The sequence below is a fragment of the Epinephelus fuscoguttatus genome, linkage group LG11, assembly GCF_011397635.1.
Source record: "Epinephelus fuscoguttatus linkage group LG11, E.fuscoguttatus.final_Chr_v1".
NCBI lineage: Eukaryota > Metazoa > Chordata > Actinopteri > Perciformes > Serranidae > Epinephelus > Epinephelus fuscoguttatus.
This window is the reverse complement of record NC_064762.1, coordinates 22,502,456-22,522,781: the sequence shown is the minus strand read 5'-3', so window position 1 is coordinate 22,522,781 and position 20,326 is coordinate 22,502,456. Positions and strand designations below refer to the sequence as shown.

Below are 20,326 nucleotides of genomic sequence, written 5' to 3'. Positions count from 1 at the left end.
GAACTACTGACTAAGGAGAAATGCGGACCCATAGGGCTGGACCAGTATAGACCAAACAACTAATCTGTTAATTGTGAAAATAATCGAATGGAGCCCAGCTACGAGTGCACATTATCAAAATAAGAAAATCAATAACAACAAAATGTGTAAAGAATATTCCATGAAGGTTAAACTTTTTTTTTTTTTTGATATTATTTTTCTGGGCTTTTTGCCTTTAATTGACAGGAGAGAGAGAAATGGGGTGACAGAGAGAGTCAGGGATGATGACCGCTGCAGCGAGGCGTCACCTCTATACATGGGGTGCCGGCACTATCCACTAAGCTACCGACACCCCGCACAAAGGTTAAACTTTGATCAAATAAAGTGTTTAAACTCCACACTGCGTATTCAGGTTAAACTTCCACCAACATGGAACAAACATCATAGAGAAGAGTAGTCCAACCATAAGCTGAGGTTACTCAAGGCCGCACAGCAGATCGATAACAAGAAGCCTGAAAAACAAAAATAAACAACAAATTAAACGACAATAAAAATACTTGTTAGTTGCAGCTGTAATCGTGGCAGACTTTATGATATCAGCAAACATCGTATTGTCGTCCAGAGAATCAATTTAATATTGTATCATTATGAAACTTCAACACCTCAACACTTGACCTAAAAGTCATCACAGCACAGATTATTGAACTGTCATGTCCTAAAAGTCAGCATGAAATGTTTGCTTAGGTATATAAGTTGCGTTTACTTTTTGTTTGTGTTTATACAAGTGTAGCATTAAGAACACTGGCCTCTTTTGTTACATGACAAAAGCGTTTGTATTTCTCAGAGTGACTTATTCGTATTGACATTAAGATATTGTATCAGCAATAGTTTTTAAAAAACATGTAAAAGAGTATCCAGCTGTGTTTGTATGTTAGGTGTTCATACTTCCTTCTGATGATAGTAGCAGTAGTAGTTAAGTAGTTAAAATGATCACAACTTTTAACAACTACAGCACAAAAGTTTAACATACTCATTAATGCAGGAGCTGGAAGCATGACGTAATCTCTCATTTTCTTTTTTGTCGTAGCGGCCCACAACCAATATGGTCATCTGCCATATTGCACATTAATTGATATTTAAATATTCATTCATTATCCGTAATTCATTATCCTGGTACAGGGTCAGTCTCTCTCCAAGGTGACATTGTGTGAGAGGCAAGGTACACCCTGGACAGTTTGCTGGACTATCACAGGGCTGACACATAGAGACAGACAGACACTCTCACATTCACACCTACGGGCATTGTAGAGTCCTCAGTTAACCTAACCTGCACGTCTTTGGACTGTGGGAGGAAGGCGACAGCGCTAACCACTAAATATATTTGATATATAGACAGGCCCCAGCTCAGAATCCTGATCAGTGTCTTTTTTTTATCTCTCCCTGTTTCTTCTTTGTGAATAAATTCAGTGTTGATGACTCACAGGGTATTGTTTACCAGCTCTGCCTACTGATGATGCCAAAAGTTGACACTTCTGACAGGGGAACTTGAAAGCAGCACTGGCGGCGGTTGCTGAGAAACAAAGTGCAAAGGTCACAGACGCAGTCTCTCTGTCACCTGGCCAGCGTCCACGCCGCTGAATGAAGAAAGGCCCGATGTCCCTTCGCCAAGTGGTTCATTGTAATCCTGCTGAAGTGGCTTACAGGACCCATTGTCTTAGTCATTGCTGCCTAAGCAGCTTTCCAAAGACTGATTCCTCACCCCGTACACACAGGCGCACACACCTACATATACAGTCACAGACTCTCACATGCATTCACTCTCCCTCTAAGCCCCCCAGCTTTCTTTGTATGTGCTGCAGGCAGAGGCTGGGAGAGCCAGCACAGATAGGGGCAGAGGTGGAAAGAGCAATGAAATGTTTGACTCGAATAAATGCACCGCTCCATCATTTAAATTCTGCTCAGGATGGGGGTAAGGTCCTTGTCTCCAACATTTCCCAAGTAAAATAAAAATGTGGCACAATGAGAGACGGTGTGCAATTACTTACTCGCTTCTCCCAATAAATGTAATCACTGCGTTATAAAGAGCTTTTGTTTTACAAAGTTTCATACACAGCTGAAATGAGAAGGTGTGAAAGTTCAGAGATCTGCCAAGGCCAGCAGCTCAAAGTTCAAATGTGTGCAACAGCAAATCACAGACAGAATGTACTGGTGCCAGTGTATTAGTAACATATACTGTAGTAAATCACCTCATCACAGTGTACCAGGATATCAAGTCTCAGTGGAAAAATCTAATAAAGTTTCAAAGTTAGAAGGAACTTAAAATGCACAGTAAAGATGTGAGTTTTAAATATCTGTATTTCAATGACAACTGGGCAAATTCCATCTGATGATGGAAAATTAAAATAAATCTTTTACACAACGGATTGTTACAGATTTATTTTCTGTTTATCAATTAATTGACAATCATTGCAGCTCTAATCTAAATATACAACTGTGTATATAATTACTAAATGTTTGAAATATATAGGGATTTGTAAGTTGTATAACACAATATGAGCTGCAGCTATAAAAGACGGACAGAATTTGTGGCTGAGATGACAAAGAGTCGCAGAAGTTACAGATGGTTGCATAGGAAAAGGGGCAAAAATTTATCCAGTAATCCACCCAGGTGTTGCGTTTCTGTCACTGCCAACTGGAGCTGGAGTCGATAAATACCCGTGACTGCTGCACAGTCATTTGTCCCAGGAATGAATGCCAGTTGTAACCTTTCCCACATTAAACAAAAGCCAAATGTTAGTGGGTGTTAGTGGGGTTTTGTCCAGTGGTAAAAGAGGCTTTAGTTTCCTTCATGTTTGACTTCTTTGTGTTAAAAGAATACTTCACCAACAAAATAACCATTTGTTTATCAATTACTCACCACGTGTTAGCTTGAATTAATGAAGAAAACGTTTGTCTTGCCTCATAAAGAAAATTCCAATTGAATTGAAGTAAATGGGAAGCACAGTTAACAACACTAAAGGGTGCCTTCTTGAAGAGGTGGTCTCGGTCTGGTTACAAACGAACTCGGACGTGACACAGAACGTGCTCCGACCTGGATCTGAACCAACTGCAGTCACATGACACATTGTTCGGGTCAAACATGAGCATGTTACAGTCCTGGAGGATTATTAATGTGCACCTCCTCCTGTACTGCCTTAATATGCACATTCAGCACATCCAATGCATCAAAACATTGTTTTCTAGTTGGAGCCGCGCCTCGTTTTCAAACTGTATGGTTTGACTAAAATGAACAATGACAGCAATATAGTCCACGATGAGCAGCGCTAAAATCAACCTGCGTAGTTGTCCCTCCATTGTGACATTAGAAAGTGTCACATTTATCTTGCAAGTGGACTCCTCTTCAACGTTTTGTGGATTTTTCCCACATGGAAATTCTGACCGATCAAGAGCAGCTTTCTGGTCCGCTTGTAAATGCTGCCGTGAGAACACGAACCAACTCTAGGTAATTATGCATCTTTGTGACAGAACTAGTCCCTGATTCAGACCAAAGCAAGACAACTCTGGGTCTGAAGGCACCCTTAAAACATCTGTTTACAAACTCTCACACAACTCATACAGTATAATCTAAGTCTCATTTATCCAGTTATGCGCTCAGCACTTCCCAAACTTCCTTCCTAAACTTAAATTTTTCTCTTTAAAACCAGACATTGTATGCGTTGACATAAACATCAGTTTTACCTTGCCTGAAGGTTACAATCAGCCTTCATTCTGGGGACAAATGATTCTGCCATAGACATGAGGATTAATAGACTTCAGCTTTGACAGGCAGTGATGGAAATATGACACCTGGATGGACTAGCTAATTTTCACCCCTTTTCTAGCGTGACCATATTTAACTTCAGCAACTCTTTGTCATCTCAGCCACAAATTCTGTCCTCCTCTGTCCAAGCAGCAGTCAAACATAATCCCAAATTCTAAATTAGCCAGCACCATTTTGCTGAAGGAGAGACTGAATAAGTAACATATATATATTAAAAACTAACCAATTTTCCATTGGCCTCCGTGCTGCTTTCTACTAGTTACTAACCATGTTTTCCAGCATGTTTGTGACGTCAAAGGTGACACACCAGGGAAGAAAGGCATTCTCGTCTACTGGCAATGGGCTCAAAAGAGTTAGCAGGTTTCTTCTGCATTTAAAAAACATGTATATACGGAAAAAAGTACATAATATTGATCCCCAAAATTTTGATAGACATTATAAACTGTGTAAAACGTTGAAAGTCCTGCTGCCAAGGTGGTCGTTGGAGTCGTCCACCTTGGCAGCAGGAGTTTCACCGACTGTCGTTGACACACCATTGGAGCAGTAACAAACCAATGACATCATTGGCCTTGTGATGACCTCCTCAGAGGTTAAATACCTGGGTTTTCCACACCAGTTTGTCAGACTAGTTCCAGCCTAGTCAGACAGGCATGAACTGATGAAGCCTCTTGGATAAGAGGTGAAACGTCTTCTAAGACAAACACTAGGTCCAGTTGCTTTCGATTCAATTGCCTTGAGATAACTATGACCTGATAAATGAGAATATCCACAGGCATGTGTAATAATACTGTCTACTGTGAATCCCAAAAGCTCAGAACACTGTAAAACATTCAGTCATGCAACAGGATGGGCAGGACAGCGTGGTTAGCCATATTTAAGAATTCAGGGTCACATCAGGTAAACTCATTGTTACTGTTCAGTTCCTCATCATGTCACAAAACAGCACGCTGTAGGCCCATAGGCCAGTGAAAGAGTACCTTTTCTCTTTCCTCCGTTTTGCCCGTTCTCTGCCTTACCTGGCCCGCTGATACTCAAGCTGTAATGTAAGCCGGAGACCTTGTAATTGTTCTCCCGTTGGTGCAGCATCAGTACTCAAAAAATCTGTGCTCTGCTGCCAAGCCCAGCGGCTGCAGCCTCAACGTCTGCGGTCTGAGCCAATCAGAAGCACTGGGGAAGCCCACAAGCTTCGCATATGCCCAAGACCGCACACATTTAAATACACACACTTGCGCATACACACACACACACACACACACACACCGATACATAGGAGCATCAGGGCTGTGCGGTGTTCCCCTGTCTTGCTGCCAAATTCCTCAGGGCTCCTCTGTTGATTCCTTCTTGTTAAGTTTTGTGGCCAGCCAGGTTAGCTTCTGCTTCCCACAGAGGGTCGCTGATTGCTCCCCTGTGCGCTTCTGGAAGAGAGTTTGACATCCATGCACACGTTGTGACTCCGGCTTCAAAATAGGACAATGAGTAATGATACTGTCTTATTCGTGGAGAAAGGCACTGTTCACCCCGCCGCACTGTTGAAACGGGACGTGTTACGATTATCTGCTCTGTGTGTGTATGTGTCTTTGCATGCACTGCTGAATATATGCATAAGAACTCTCAGTCACACAGGATGTGACTGATTTGGGTCAAAGAAGTGAGTAATAAATTAAGCTTGCATAAGTGTGTATGTGCGTGTGTGTGTCTGTGTGTGTGATGTGTTTGCATCTGCCCTTAGCTTCAAGTATGAGAGCTTTCGGGCATGTTTGTAAGTGGATGGTCACAATATTTGGCAGCATGTGACATGACACAAATTCGCTGTCAGAGGCTTGCAGATGGCAGACTTAATCCAAAACACAGCTAAACAACGAGGAAGACGCTGTTGTCGTCAGTCAGCTTGACAGAAACGACACTTTTCCTATAAACATCCCGAAAGCTGCGGTTGAGCCTCTGTAATGTTAAACACCCAGTATACTGTTAACATATGCCGTCTGTCTGTTTGTGGCATGTTCTTATCTAAAGCCTGATGTAATGTTGTGGGAACTTTTGTCGGCGAGGGGGGTTGACTCTGCCGCCTACCTGCTGGAGCACAAACATCATGTGATTCAGAGGGTTGCTGTCATGTGGTTAAAGGTTTTGTTGAGGAGGATTTTTGTGTAGGAAATCACAGAGGCAGTTGAAGTTCATTTATTTTATGTGAACGTCTGCACGTCTACGCTGATTTGAAATAAAGATAAGAGAGATGGGTGTCTTATCAGGACAAAAAATAAGGTCACAGACAAGATATGCGAGTATGAATGGTGAGATGAATGAATTTGCAAGTTCACTGAGTCAAGATCATGTCGTCTGCATATGCAAGTAGGGGTAGGCAATATTTATGTGGATGGTAAATGCCCTTTTATATGTTGATATCATTATTCTGTGATATGATACATTTTCTTACCACAAACAGTTTAGAAACGGTGTCTGCTGTTGGCTGATCCAGTTAATTAGATATCTGGAAAATGAAGGTGCTGCAGTGTCTCTCCTGTTATTGTACAGATCTGGCAGGCTGCCAGGTTTATGGGAATCCCTGCCTGGCTATATTTTTAATGCTAAAAATAACTCAAAATATCCATTCTAGTATTTGCCTCATATTAATTCTGCAGCAGGCATTGTGTGTTGTCAACCAAGGTTATTATAGTAAACTAAAAACTATGTGAAAAATATTTCTGGTAAGGGAAATAAAAATAAAAACTGGACTTAAGAAAAAAAAATGCTGAAAGATGATGTTTACCAACCAAACTAGCTAAAATAAAATTATGCAGGAAATATCTTTAATTTTAGTCTCTGTCAATTTGGTCAAATTTGTCCATGCAACAAGCATGAGGAATCATCAGTTCATATTTGCTGGGACTGGGATGTTTAAGTTTTGCCTCTGCCCCATATTATAATTCAAAAACTAAACCTAAGAAAGAAATTAGCAAAAGCCAAACTTAAACATGTTTAAACAATTAAAGCTAAACTGAAACGAGCAAACTCTCTCTGGAAACTTACTGAAACTAAACTGAACTAAAGAACAAAAATTAAAAACAAAATTGTAACTGATAAAAAATAATATACAATAGAGGAAAATCCCCCATTTCATCAAAGGGTCGACTGCACGCTTCTTTGCCAACCATTTTTAACTTTTGTGGCAATTATGGAAGCTGAATGAATTGTAATGAAATGTGCTATACTCCCGAACTTATGTCACACAAGTTAAGTCTTGATTTGATTTCCTTTGACTGGTCTGTCTTTTGTTCTGTGTTTGATTATTAATACTATAAATACAAAACTATAATAACTCTGCTGTGAATCACAGTGGTGCATTGCTGTGAGTCCATGAAAGTGGCAAGTGTCTGTGGTTAATTCAAGTCTGTAATAACAGCAGGTCAGTCAGGTGTCTGTTATCTAAACTGCTTGTCAGTTGAACAGTTGAAGTGAAGTTAACATTATCATTTACAAAGAGGCTCAGTAGTGAACAACAGGCTAACATACAGACAGATTCAGTGCTTTTAGTTGAGCTAGACGAGAGAATATCTGGTTAATGACAACTCAACTCCTGGCACTGTTCCTCACTACTGTTTTGGAGGAAATAAATAACAGAAATAACGTGCAAACCAGCCTTAAAAGTGACATAATTTTAAGTAGAAGTAGAAACGTCCCCCTGGACTCATCGATGAATTGGTGGTCTTCATTTAAAGGTCACTGTGACCTTGCCTGTCTTACCTTGGTGGAGTTTTTTCAAATTTGTTCTCAACAATGAACTGATTAGTCGGTAGTCAAAGGTCAAGGTCACTGTGATCTCACAAATTATGTTTTTTTAACATAACTCAAGAATTCCTATGTTGATTATTAGAAAACTTCACACAAATGTCTAATAGGACATAATGCTGAAATGATGACATTTTGTATTCAAAAGGTCAAAGGTCATGGGGCGCCCAGTAGCTCAATGGGTAGAATGGGCATCCCATGTACAAAAGCAATGTCCTTGCTGCAGCAGCTGTGGATTCGATTCCAACCTGCGGCCCCATGCTGCATGTCATTCCCTCTCTCTCTCCCCCTTTCACACTCAATGCTGTCCTATTGATTTATGGCAAAAGCCAAAAAAAAATCTTTAAAAACAAAGGTCAAGGTTCAACTTGATTGTGAGATGATAATGTTCTGTATAAACCACTTTTCTAGCCATTCTTCAACCTCATATCTCAGGAACAGAAGAGGAGACATTTGGCCAGATACTATATTGATGACACTTATTTTGGGTGTCCACCTTGAAACTGTGCTGATTGTATAGATCTTCTGTGCTGCCTGGGGGAAGCATGCATGTTTTCACAGACATGGATGTAAGCTGTAAGAGAAACTTGACTGGTGTGCAGAGGCAAACAGCTCAGGGGGGGTAATTCTAGGTTAAATATGGGCTGTGCAGCGGATCAAATCCATGTCAATGTGAAAAGTGGCTCAACTGGATTTCGAAAAATAACATAAATATTTGGAAAAGTAGGCTAACTGTTAAATATTTAAAGGAACTTAAAAGTGTCAAATTTCAGGACAGAATTTGGTGGCAGCAAGTGACACACACACACACACACACACACACACACACACACACACACCCTCCAGCCAATCTGTAAGGCCCAAGCAGTCAACTGAGGGGGAACACTGTACTGTGACATACTTCATCATGTTGATGCAAAAATCCTGTACATTCAGTATAACCATAAAACAGTCCTGCTTGTTGATTTGTTTGAATGGTTGAGTACAACCGGAGATTAGACAGGATTTTTTAGCTAGTCTGAAATAGACCTCTGGATAACCCAACATGTATAAATGGGACAGCAAGTCCACTCTGATCCACTCAATGTATTGACACATGGACACAGGACCTGCGGCAATACAAGTACCCGATTTATTTAAGTGAATATAGTTAGGACCCAGCTGGACTCAGGCCCCTGGTCAGGTCTTGGTTACCAGGAACTGGATTTGGAGACACATACTCAGTCAGTGTTAAATATCTCAGAGAGTTGACACATTGCTGTTGATATATAGAGTATATATTCATATCTCCCAACCCTGTATTCAAGGACACGTGTTTATTCTCCACACCATGAGTTTTTATCGACTTCATTGAGTTCATACGCAGCATTTCAAATATGTATCTATACCTTTCTGTGTGTGTGTGTATGAACTGTGTGGCTGAAAACCTGTCAATCAATTTTTATTTATTTTTTGATCCTGCAAACACACGGATTGCCAGGGTCGTCCATTGCAGCGAATACAAACACTGTTAAGAAGTTTCTCTCTCTCTCTCTCTCTCTCTCTCTCTCTCTCTCTCTCTCTCTCTGGTTTCCCAACAAGTTTCCCTTTGAACTGCATCATGACCGTGAACTTGTTACTGAATCCTTGCTACACACTCTAAGTGGCTGCTATGGGAATGGAGCGCTTTCCAAAGCAAGGCTGGTAGAGTGGCGACGAGTTAGTGAAGGACATACAACATGTTTCCTTGTCTTTATGACTGTACACATGTTACCAAGAAGTCCCGAATATTTATATACTGTGTAGTACAATTGTGATGTGATTTAACTTAAAAACTGGGCCAGATATTGTCACTGGTAGTAAGAGAGTGTGGTGTAATGGTCATACTAGTGTGTAAGAAAGGTTCTTTGCTAATGTTAATAAGGAGCAGCCTCTCAGATATGTAGTTTCGCTGTTTGAATGTAAACCTAGGCTGCTTGTTCTTCTACCTGGCAGTCTGTTCAGTGGGCCTCATTCAGTAGCTTCCAAGGTTTTCTTAAATTTGTTCCTAAGAAAGGTCCTAGAAGTGTCTACATCAGATTTATGGCATGTTCTTAAACTGCAGAGTTGTTGAACCTGTGATGAATCCCATTTGTAAATGCCCCACCAATGCCCATAAAAGGACATGAAACTGCAGGGCCGCAGTCATTTATTCATTCATTTCTGTAACCGCTTATCCTGTTAGGGGTCACAGGGGGGCTGGAGTCTATCCCAGCCTGTCTCTGACACTTGGCGAGAGGCAGGGTACACTCTGGACAGGTCACCGGACTATCACAGGGCTGACACAAAGAGACAGACAACCATTCACACTCACATTCACACCTACGGACAGTTTAGAGTCACCAATTAACTTGCATGTCTTTGGACTGTGGGAGGAAGCTGGAGTACCCAGAGAAAACCCACACTGACATGGGGAGAACATGCAAACTCCGCACAGAAGGGCTCTCCCACCCCAGTGTTCGAACCTCCCTCTTGCTGCGAGACGACAATGCTAACCAATGCACCAACGTACCACTGGTGAAATGTCTTTGTCAGATTCATGACGTGTTTGTAAACTGCAGAACTGTTGAACCAGTGTTCTAATAATGATGAGTCCAACTTGTAAATGCCCCACCAATGCCCATAAGAGGACATGAAACTGTAGTGATCCCAAATAAGAAAACATTGGTGAATGTCAGAACCTTCATGAGAAGTGCATATAACACAGGTGCCAAAGAAAGAATACTGATCAGGTGCTGCTCTTTGTCTGCGCCTACTGGCTATGACCACGTCTTGAGAAGATGCTGCTGTTTGTACATGTTGCTATGAACATAAAAGACAGTTTGTAGCAATCAGTGTCTCTGTTCAGCTCGTTTTAATGCATAAATAATTCAAGTTCTGAAATGTGTCTGTGACTGCAGGTCCATCATGACAGACTTGTACTACCTCAGCCAGGCGGACGGAGTGGGCGAGTGGAGAGTGAAGGAGGCTAAAGACCTGTCGGATCTGGTCCAGAACAGAATCACCTACCTACAGGTATCTACAGACACACCCGCTGCTCCGCCAACTGGCCTCGTACTGTCTCACTCACAGACACACATACAGAAGTAGTCTTGCACACACCCTCACGCAGACACAAGTACATGGTAAGCAGTTATGTGAATGTTTCCCTCACAGGTACAGCGGCGCATATGCGTTTCTGAGGACATCTTTCACACTTGCTTGTCTCATTTGCACCATCCATAACTGTCAGCATTAGTTTCCACGAGGAGCAGGTGAGGGGTGTGATAGCAGACTGTCTCAGCAGTCGGATCTGACAAGCAGGATTCTTGTTGCTTGTCAGCGGTTTAGTGACACACACACACACACACACACACACACACACACACACATGCACAGAAACCCAGACACACATGCAGACTTGCAAAATGACAGATCAGCAGACACGCATATGCAGAAATGCAAAAACCGTCTGCGCAGTACAAAGACAGACACACATATATTTACTCAGGCTGAGATAGGTGCACATATGCTTCCAGCACCACACACAACCTGAGACCCATGACATATCCACTCACCCCCGGCCGCCGCGCTCCCCTCCCCCAGCTCTGGTGCTGCCGGGTTCCCGGGTGGGGCGGTGCGCCGCGGCACCGGGCCCTGCAGCATTAATGAGCCGGTGTGTTTGATGAAGAGGACCCAGTCAGTCTGGCTGGGCGGAGACAGCACCACTAACAGCTGCTGTCACCACCGCTGAGGGATCACACCGCTCCACCAGCTGCCGTCACTAATTCATCACACACACACCGAGTCGTGCACAGATGGATTCACCCACACCTATCCAGGCACTTAGCGCGCACACACTCACACATATACGCACAGCCACAAGATTGATGCACATGCTCATACGCAAAGAGATGCCCTGTGTGTGTGTGTGTGTGTCTTGCTATCTCTCTCTCTCTTACACAAACACATTTATATGTACACACACTGACAGACTCCACCCTCCTATCCTGCTGTCTCTGCCACCCGCACCATCCTCTCCCTTCATTCCTGGTTTAACTAACTCCATCTCTGCGTCTGCTCCATCTGTCCACTCACAACACTCAGTAAGCATGGCTGGCTTCTTCAGATGGATTTCTGTTGGACACGCTCTTCATCTATTTTTGCACTGTGAGCCTTTTATAAAGTGCTATTAATTGGTAGTGAGTAAGATCGTGCTTTTGATCTTTGGTGGTTTTGCACTGCATTTCCCAGAGATCACTTATCACTCAACGAACACGTCCAGTAGCTTAACCTGTTCGACTCCAACCCTGCCTACTTTTGACCCATTTTGTCCTTTTTAGAGGGGGCGGGGGATCTCTAGAGGGAGATAGCAGGTCAACAGTATATGCTACATAGAAGGGATATACATTATCTAAAAGAAGATGCAGTTCATCACAGTGTGTCAAGCTTTTCAAGTCATAAATATGGAGTGCTTTGGTTAAATGCCTATTCAGACTTTCAAGCTCTGTTATGTCTCATAAGTTGTTGCAGCAATTTTGGGTTCATACCAATTGTTACACAGATTTGGCGCTAAATTTAACAATTTCCGACCACTTGAAAATTTAGCAAAAACCCTTCAAAATACCACATGAAAATGCTGAGACCTTGAGGAACACCACTGAAGAATCCATGCTGTGATTTGGTATCAAAAACTTTTGACATTTGGAGATTTCTGTAGGGATTGCATATTGCTAGCACTCTGACAGCGAGCACCTCTGTTCAGGAAACTGCTAAGAAAACCCCTTATTGTCAGTGTACCTCTGAAAGCCATATGTCCCCTGAAAGCTCAAGGTCTCTAGTTTGTGGTTGTAAAGTTTCACGAGGCTGTGATTATCCTAGAGGTCACAATAGGTCATTTAAGCCCAGTGCAGACCAGTGATACGCGACGAGACGAGACCATTTTAGAACATTGCAGAGAAAAGTTGCAGCGGTGTGAAATGGTAGGTCTGAGCTCGACTCGAGCTGGATGATGGTGTCACCTGCAACTCAGCTGGTCAAATCGCTGGCTGATGGTTTAAGAGCATAAATAAAACACGGCAACTGTTTCAGCAGCCAGTTGGCTTGTAGGGAAGTCCACTGATTGAGACAAACTGACTGCAGACGGCGTGTTGGCTTGCTGCAGCAGGTGCTCTGTCCCCACCGAGCCCTCTGTTTCTGTCCTCACATGTGCCGGTGTCGAAACGGTGGGTTGCTGACTAACTATTTGGCGCTGCTTACTTACATTATTGTGGTGTGTTTATTATGGTATATTATATGTTCTTTGCCGTTTCGTCACTACTACAGATGCAGCTGTAGCCAGTATCTGACTATCACTACCCTAATTCATATCTAAGAAGCTACAAATTATATTCAGCCTCAAAATAAGCCGGAAAATCTGGAAATCAGAGCGTGTGTCTGGCCCCATCCTACCTCGCAGACCTTCTAACCCCCTAGTCTACACCCAGGTCCCTTAGGTCAGCTGACCTGGGGCTCCTGGCTGTCCCACGCTCCAGACTTAAGCTCAGGGGTGATCGTGCCTTTGCTGTGTCTGCCCCCGAACTTTGGAACAGCATCCCCCTCCCAAATACATCTGCCCCCACCATTTTCTCGTTTAAGTCCCGGCTCAAAATCAACTTTTATTCAGTGGTGTTTGAGTTTGATGTGGTTTTCCTTGATGTGTGAGCTGTGTACCTGACCGTTATGTTGCCTCTTATGTATGCGCTGTTAGCATTTTATTCCTTTTGCACAGCACTTTGGTCAACGTGAGTTGTTTTTAAATGTGCTTCATAAATGAATTTGAGTTGAGCTGAGTACAGAGAGCAGAACGGTGCGTTGCAAGTAGATGCATGTTTCAGCTGGTCTTGTTGCAAATCTTTGGTCTGAACTGGGCTTAAAACAGTGACGTCTGTTTAAAAAAATGGACACTATGGGGACTTACGTTATCACACATGAACAAAACTTGGCTCCTCAAATCCACAAGAGTCTCAGCTTTCAAGTCACACCCAATTTATGCAACTCCAACACAATTCCAAGGACACAGAATTATCATTAGTTTTGTTTTGGCCACAACTTTCCTGTTTCGGTTCAGTCCCACTGCTCTCATCAATACTGTTTCTGGTTGAAGCAGGCAGCTGTTTTCAATAACACCCTTACAAATCAGGTATATACACTACCTGCAAAGCACCAAGCAGCAGACAGACAAAGTTAGCAGCTTTAGTGGAGCATTTAGCAGCTAATGAGCCAGATATTTCCCTCAGGACTTTAACGAAGACCAAGACAGAGCTTAAAAAGAGAGTGAAAGAATGTCGGATGGACACAAACATGACTCCAAATAATAATAAGAGTAGTAATAATGTTGGTCTGTATCTGCTGGATGTGTAAAAAGCTTGTCTTATCAAGTTAGGCGGTGATATGTCAGTGTTGTGTTTACAGCTTGCTGAAAGAATCAGTCAGGATTGTAGCCCTGGTTGATTTTGTGATAGTGTGTGAAAAGTGCAACAGAGGGAGAGCAACTAGTGTGTCAGTTTACAGCAGAGCCAGAGAAGTGTAGAGACATCACATTGTTTTAATACTGCAAACTAAAGAAGACAGGCGACATTGTGTCACAGTGGACCCGTGATCAGGTGTCGCCTTCTGCTTTAAGTGAAACGCGAGCAATGCACTGCTTTTTGTTTCCCACGTCTTGTCTGGCGCACATGCATCCTCTTCTGTAAATCCCCAGTGTGTAGGTAAACAATTTGAATCCAGTCGTGGGAAAGGCAAACTCAGCAAGAACGGCGTTATCTGCGAGAACAATGAAATCTGCTCCACAAAGAGGCAATTACAGAATGCAAAACATTAAATTGCTATTGCTTAGGAATATTTTCAGTGGTAAATAGTCCAAAAAAATGGGTTGATATAATAAAAATCTTGATGAAATAATAAAACATTAAATGCCGGCTTGTTTAGATTCTCTAATAATATTTGTCTCTCAATAGATCTCTTTTAATATCCATAGTGGCTGTTAAACTCGTGCTAACTACCCAGTCCCTCTGAATGACGCACTGTTGCTTCCTCAAGCAAAAAATGTGTCACAACCTGTGTGTGTGTGCTCGACAGGTGGTTTTCCTTTTCAGGCATCCGTGGGGAAAATGCAAAGACTTTAATGAGGTGGATATAGAGCAAATCAGCCAGCAGCAGAGAGAACCAAAACATTTACCTATACAAAATGTAGTGTAGTTTTACTTCAGTCATCTTCAGGTGTGCGCAGCGTCCTTTCATCCTCCACTGTGTTTTTGAATATGGGCATCACAGTGGATAATTACCTGAGCTTGACATACTATTTCTCTTATCCTGTTGTCCTTAGACAAAGTCCCCACATAAACAATATCACTGCGGTCTCTCTGAACTGAATCACTCTGCAACTGCGTCTATGTTTCACACTCAAAAAATCACACCATTTAAACAGGCACTTAACCTACAGTACAGAGCGGTACTCAGAGGCTGCCTTTGTGCACGCATCTGCCGTCATTATCCTTGAACCGAGAGTCTCTCAGCGCTTCGGAGTCATTCCAGCCTCATCATTATCAACCGGGGATCCGATGGTGGCCTCCACGCTACACGGCTCATGCCACACATTGATCCCATGCAGACGTTGCGGCTCAGATGTGGAGTTCTGTCAAAGTGAAAAAAGCTCCACGCGAGTTCTTTTTTGTCGGGACGCCACTGTAGATTATTAGCACGGTGAGTTAGCGTACACCTGTGGGGCTAGTAGTGAACTGGCAGCCTGAACTCCGGGGAAATCCGTGTGTGGCTTGTTCTGTCAGCTCAATGGCTGCTGTTCATGTTATTGAACAGCAGTGGTGGTAATCAGTTTTCAGCACCTAAAGGAGCCACTTGTTTCCTACCCTCTCTCCTTTATTTATTTTTTCTCCTTGCCCCTGTTTTCTATTGCCTCCATCCTCTTTCTCATTTCATCTCCACTGCTTTTTTGTTGTTGTATCCCCTCATCTCTTTTCCTCTTTGCTTCCCTCTCCTTTCCTCCTCCCTCTCTTCCTCTTCGTCTCCTGCTAGTGTGTGATAGGCAGCGTTAGCCGGTGGGTGCCGCGCGGCCTGATTACTGTGAACCATCCACAGCTGCAGCAGCCTAATGAGGAAAACACTCCCATCAGCCAGTAATTGCTGTTTAGGAAGCCGGTTGGCACGAGCGTTGCGGAGTCGCTCAGACCGGCTGCCGAGCGAATCACAAACCGCCCGGCGACCCATCGACAACACAGCATGTGTCACTCTGTTGGTTTCCACTTTTTTCTCTCCTTTTCTTTTTTTCTTTACACAAAAAGAGAAATCCTTGTTTCTCTCCCCAGCGCCTCTCATTTGGTATTCTTCCCATCAGACTTAGTATGATATTGAAGCTAATTTATGAGATGAGGAATGAGAGTGAGACAGGGAATTGGAGGGAGAGGAGGAAAAGGAGAGGGAGGGAGAGTATTAGAGAGACAGGGGGTGTGAGAAAAGAAGAGTAGTTAAACACAGGAGGAGGGGGAGGGGGGGACTAATGAGAGTAAGAAAAATGCAATAGGGAAAAGAACAGGAAGTGAAGGAGAGAATGCAAGAGCTACAAAAAGGAGATTAAGGAGAAAGACATATAGGATAAGGCTGGTGGTTTTCTTTATTTTTCTTATTCAACAAATCTCAGGGAAATACCAAACCCAATGAGTTAGTCCATCTCTTAATAATTTTCGACTTCCTCCTGTCATCGGCAGTCAGCTCCATTGGTTCCTACTGACAACTTAAATCATTAAAAGCTGGTCATGAATGTGTTGTTTTTTCTGCTGTTTTCTATTCTGGCAAATGTTGCCCAAACAGGAGTAAATAGTGCGTTTGCTGGGGACTATATTCAGCCACATGTCAGTATGTGCCAGAGAATATTTACAGCACCAGCAGGCTGTATGTGGGTACAACTCAAAATGAACTACAGTGCCCATTTCCATGTCACCCAGTGCCATGGCAGGGTGCGACATAAACCATAGGGCCACACAAATTAACTCTGTGGTCGCAAAGTTTTATGGAGTCTCTTTTGAGAATGAGAGTGCATGTGATAATGAGATTACCAGTCTAAATGAAGGTTATGTAAATAGAAATCCACATATACAATCCGCCAAAGCAGCATTATAGTTCCACAAACATCCTGATACATTTGCTCCTTTTAGTCGACGAAAACGGCGAACAGTACTTGTCGCCGGCTATTAAAGGGTCAAGACTAACGAGGTCCCGTCATCCTGACAATGACAGAAAATTATGATTTTTCCTAGTCGACCAATAGCCATTTACAGCCATTAGTTGACTAGTCGTCCACGTGTTTACGATATTGATTTAATTATTAAATGATATATTTTGGGCGCGGCAACACAATGGTTTGAGTTGAAGGTGTGAGAAAGAATAGTATCAGTAACACTGTTATCACTGTGCTACATTACAGAGAAATACAAAGCCGTACTAATGAACCTTCATTCATATAGGCCTATATTTTATCTACAAGTGCACGTCACACACTGAGCAAGCCGCCTGTTAATGACGCTGTGGGCAAAGCAGTAATGATTGTGCTAAGTGGCTAATGGGCATGTAGCTACTGACATGTTTCAGATGATACGTCATGTTTATAGTCGACCAGTGAAGATGAGTTTACATGTCACCTTGGGTTCGTCCTTCACCTTCTCAAAATGATCCCACACTTTGGATTTCCTGCCCGACATGTTATTAACTAGCCTGTGGAATAACCGCAGGTACCAGCCCTGGAAATTAACCTGACTCCTGTCTGACTGCTGAGCGTGGCCACTTCCTGTGTCTGTCCGTTCAAATTAAATTCCTACATGGTCCAGTCATATAGGTTTTGATTTATTTTGACAAGGCGCAGCTCCTTATAGAGTTTCACGTTTTGTTTCTAAGTGACCAGTGAAATCTTGCTGACTAATGACTTTTCTGGTTGACTAATGTTTGGTCGACTATTAGGGGGCAGCCCTAAAAAATGTGTTTGGGACGAACAAAGATCTTCCCTTGGACTCCTACAGGACAAAAGGTTTTTTTTACTTATGTATAATGATCACATAGCAAATGACAAACTGAATCGAGCAAAAACAATCGTCGTCGCATGTCGTCATGTTCTTGTCACAGGGAAGAGAGCTAGTTAGCTAACAGCTAACTGAGCTAATAAAGCTAATGCTTCATTCCATTTACCACGGGTGTTGGAGGTCACACCTGGGAATGACATCACACACAAGTTCTTGTTAGCAATACCAGTTCAAGCCAGGTTAGCCATTGTTAGCAATACCCGTTAATAGCAACAGTTAATGCTGTATTTTGCCCAACACTGTAGCAATATGTCCACAGATAGAAGTTGGACAAGACTGTGTGTATGACTCTTTTATTAAGACACAAGTAACGGAGAAGTGCTAACAAACAGTGCATTATTACAACTTTCACTTCTGTTGATGTTTGAAGCAGCCATATTGGATTTTAAGGTTTTGGTTGGTGAGGTTCCTCAGACTTTCGGAGTTGGAGCTATGACTTCAGTCACTGTTTCAGTTGAAATTCCCAACTGGGAACTTGGAATTTTTGACTTTCCAGTACAAATGGAAAGCACCATAATAGAGCTAGCAAGTGGAGCGGCTGTCGGGGCTAAACACAGCAGGACTGGGAGTTTCTGTTAAGAAGAACATGAAGCGTTAAACACTGAATTGTAGTTTAATGTACAGTTTGGAGGTAACGTTAACAGTACTATGAGTTTGGAGTTACAGATTCTGTCCATCAGCATTTATATTTTACCAAACATCTGTCAGATGAAAATAAGTAAGATACATTTACTCCATTCTGAATTGAAGTATTTGTGCTTTGATAAAAAAAGACTGTATTTAGCTGTAGCTGTAGCTATTGATCACAAAGTGCTTTAGAGCAATGGACCACAAGTGACTTGCAAACGTGTCAAGTTTGAGGGGAAGAAAAGACACACTTTTGGCACAGCACTTTAATTTTGTAGTGCCATTTCCTGCTGTTGAGTGAATGACTAATGGACAGCTACCTAACAGTGACAGCAAACTAGCTTCACAACAGCCAAACACTAGTATGACACTGAATGTATTAAACTGTGTGGACCTTGAACTAGTGACTAAGGAGAAAGTTGGACCCTGCGGCTGGACCAGTTGGGAACCACTGATTTAGAGAAACTAAACACAAAACAATAACAAACAGCAATTAACTCATATATAATCTGGATTATTTTAAAATCAATTCTGAATCTTTTAGTGTTACTTTTTCTCCATCTAAGTATTTATTACCTCAACATTTTTATGGTGTTTTTATTTTGCCACTAACAACTATATATGATAGTAACAAAGTAAAGAAACGATGGACTGTGAACTAAGACACTGTGAGCTGATATACATCTGTTTACTAAGATATTTTCATTCTGTTAATGTCTTTTCATTTATTGAAGTGTCACAGTTACAAAGGCTGTTTTAAGTTTTGTTTAATTGTTTTACATAAGGTTACATTTGGGCCGTCAGAAAAGTACTTTGGTCACCAGATTTAGGGGCTTGGTGGTCCATGGGGCCAGTACATAAAAAATATAGCGTCTGTCCCTGAAAGGTGTGGCTCATTAATGTGTATCTTATTAATAAAATATCAGGTGTTGACCGCCCAGAGAATACTTATTACCATAAAATATAAAACTATAGAATGCCAGGTTTTATGGTTTAGCAATGAGAAGGAAAGAGGCAGAAAAAAAGAGATGAAAAAAAAATAGTACAAGAGGAATTTTCAAGGCTGTCACGAAGTGCGAAGAAGAGAAAAAGAAACTGGCAGGTAAAAGAGAAAGGGGCAAACTAAGGTATAAAATTAGAGCGAAGTGGAGCATGAGACAGACAGGCAAAAGGGAACAAAGAAAACAATATCAGCCATGTGTTATTACAAGTCAGAGAGCAGGGCTTTGAGAGATACAAGAAGAAGGTCAAGCAATAAAAAAAGTTGAAACATTCCTTCCTCTCCTCCTCGCAGAACCCCCCAGACTGCAGTAAGGCGAGAAAGCTGGTGTGTAACATCAATAAGGGCTGTGGTTATGGCTGCCAGCTCCACCATGTCGTCTACTGCTTCATGATCGCTTATGGCACCCAGCGCACGCTCATCCTGGAGTCCCACAACTGGCGCTATGCCCCCGGCGGCTGGGAGACCGTCTTCCTGCCTGTCAGCAACACCTGCACCGACCGCTCTGGGGCCACCACTGGACACTGGTCAGGTAGGTACACACACATACCAGCACTTATGTGACACACACACAGCCATAACCTCAGTGCTGCCTGCAGGCGATAGCGATTGGTTGCTTAATAATCAAATACCCTGCGCTGTTTTTCGATCTATCATTGCTAAAAGATGGGGTCTGCCGGAACCATCTTTGTGCTGCTGTAGCGAAAACAAAGTGTGAACTCCCTGGCTAAGCAGGATTGTGCAATACCTGTTAAAGCACTTTGGCAGCCAGTGTAGCAGCAGCGGGTTACTGTTCAAAGGTTTCATTGCCAAGAAATCCTGTGACTTGATTTCAGTAAACAACCTGCTCCTCTGACCTACAGTAAGTTACTACTTGTAGTGTTTTATAGAGACAGAGATTGTAGGGAGGAAGTTCTGCAGAAGTGTAGTCCATTATTTAACTCCATCTCGCCACACAGTTTTGATTCATCATTTTCCATTGAGAATATC

The 20,326-nt window shown here is 42.5% G+C and overlaps 1 protein-coding gene across 1 annotated transcript in view; it reads left to right on the top strand.

The window, feature by feature from the left end:
* The window catches only part of fut8b (fucosyltransferase 8b (alpha (1,6) fucosyltransferase)), a 134,267-nt gene that overhangs the window by 85,965 nt on the left and 27,976 nt on the right, over window positions 1-20,326 (top strand). The window contains exons 5-6 of the mRNA XM_049590310.1: window positions 10,504-10,618; window positions 19,631-19,868. Of these exons, the coding sequence (XP_049446267.1) occupies window positions 10,504-10,618; window positions 19,631-19,868 (353 nt within the window). The remainder of the gene's footprint in view (window positions 1-10,503; window positions 10,619-19,630; window positions 19,869-20,326) is intronic.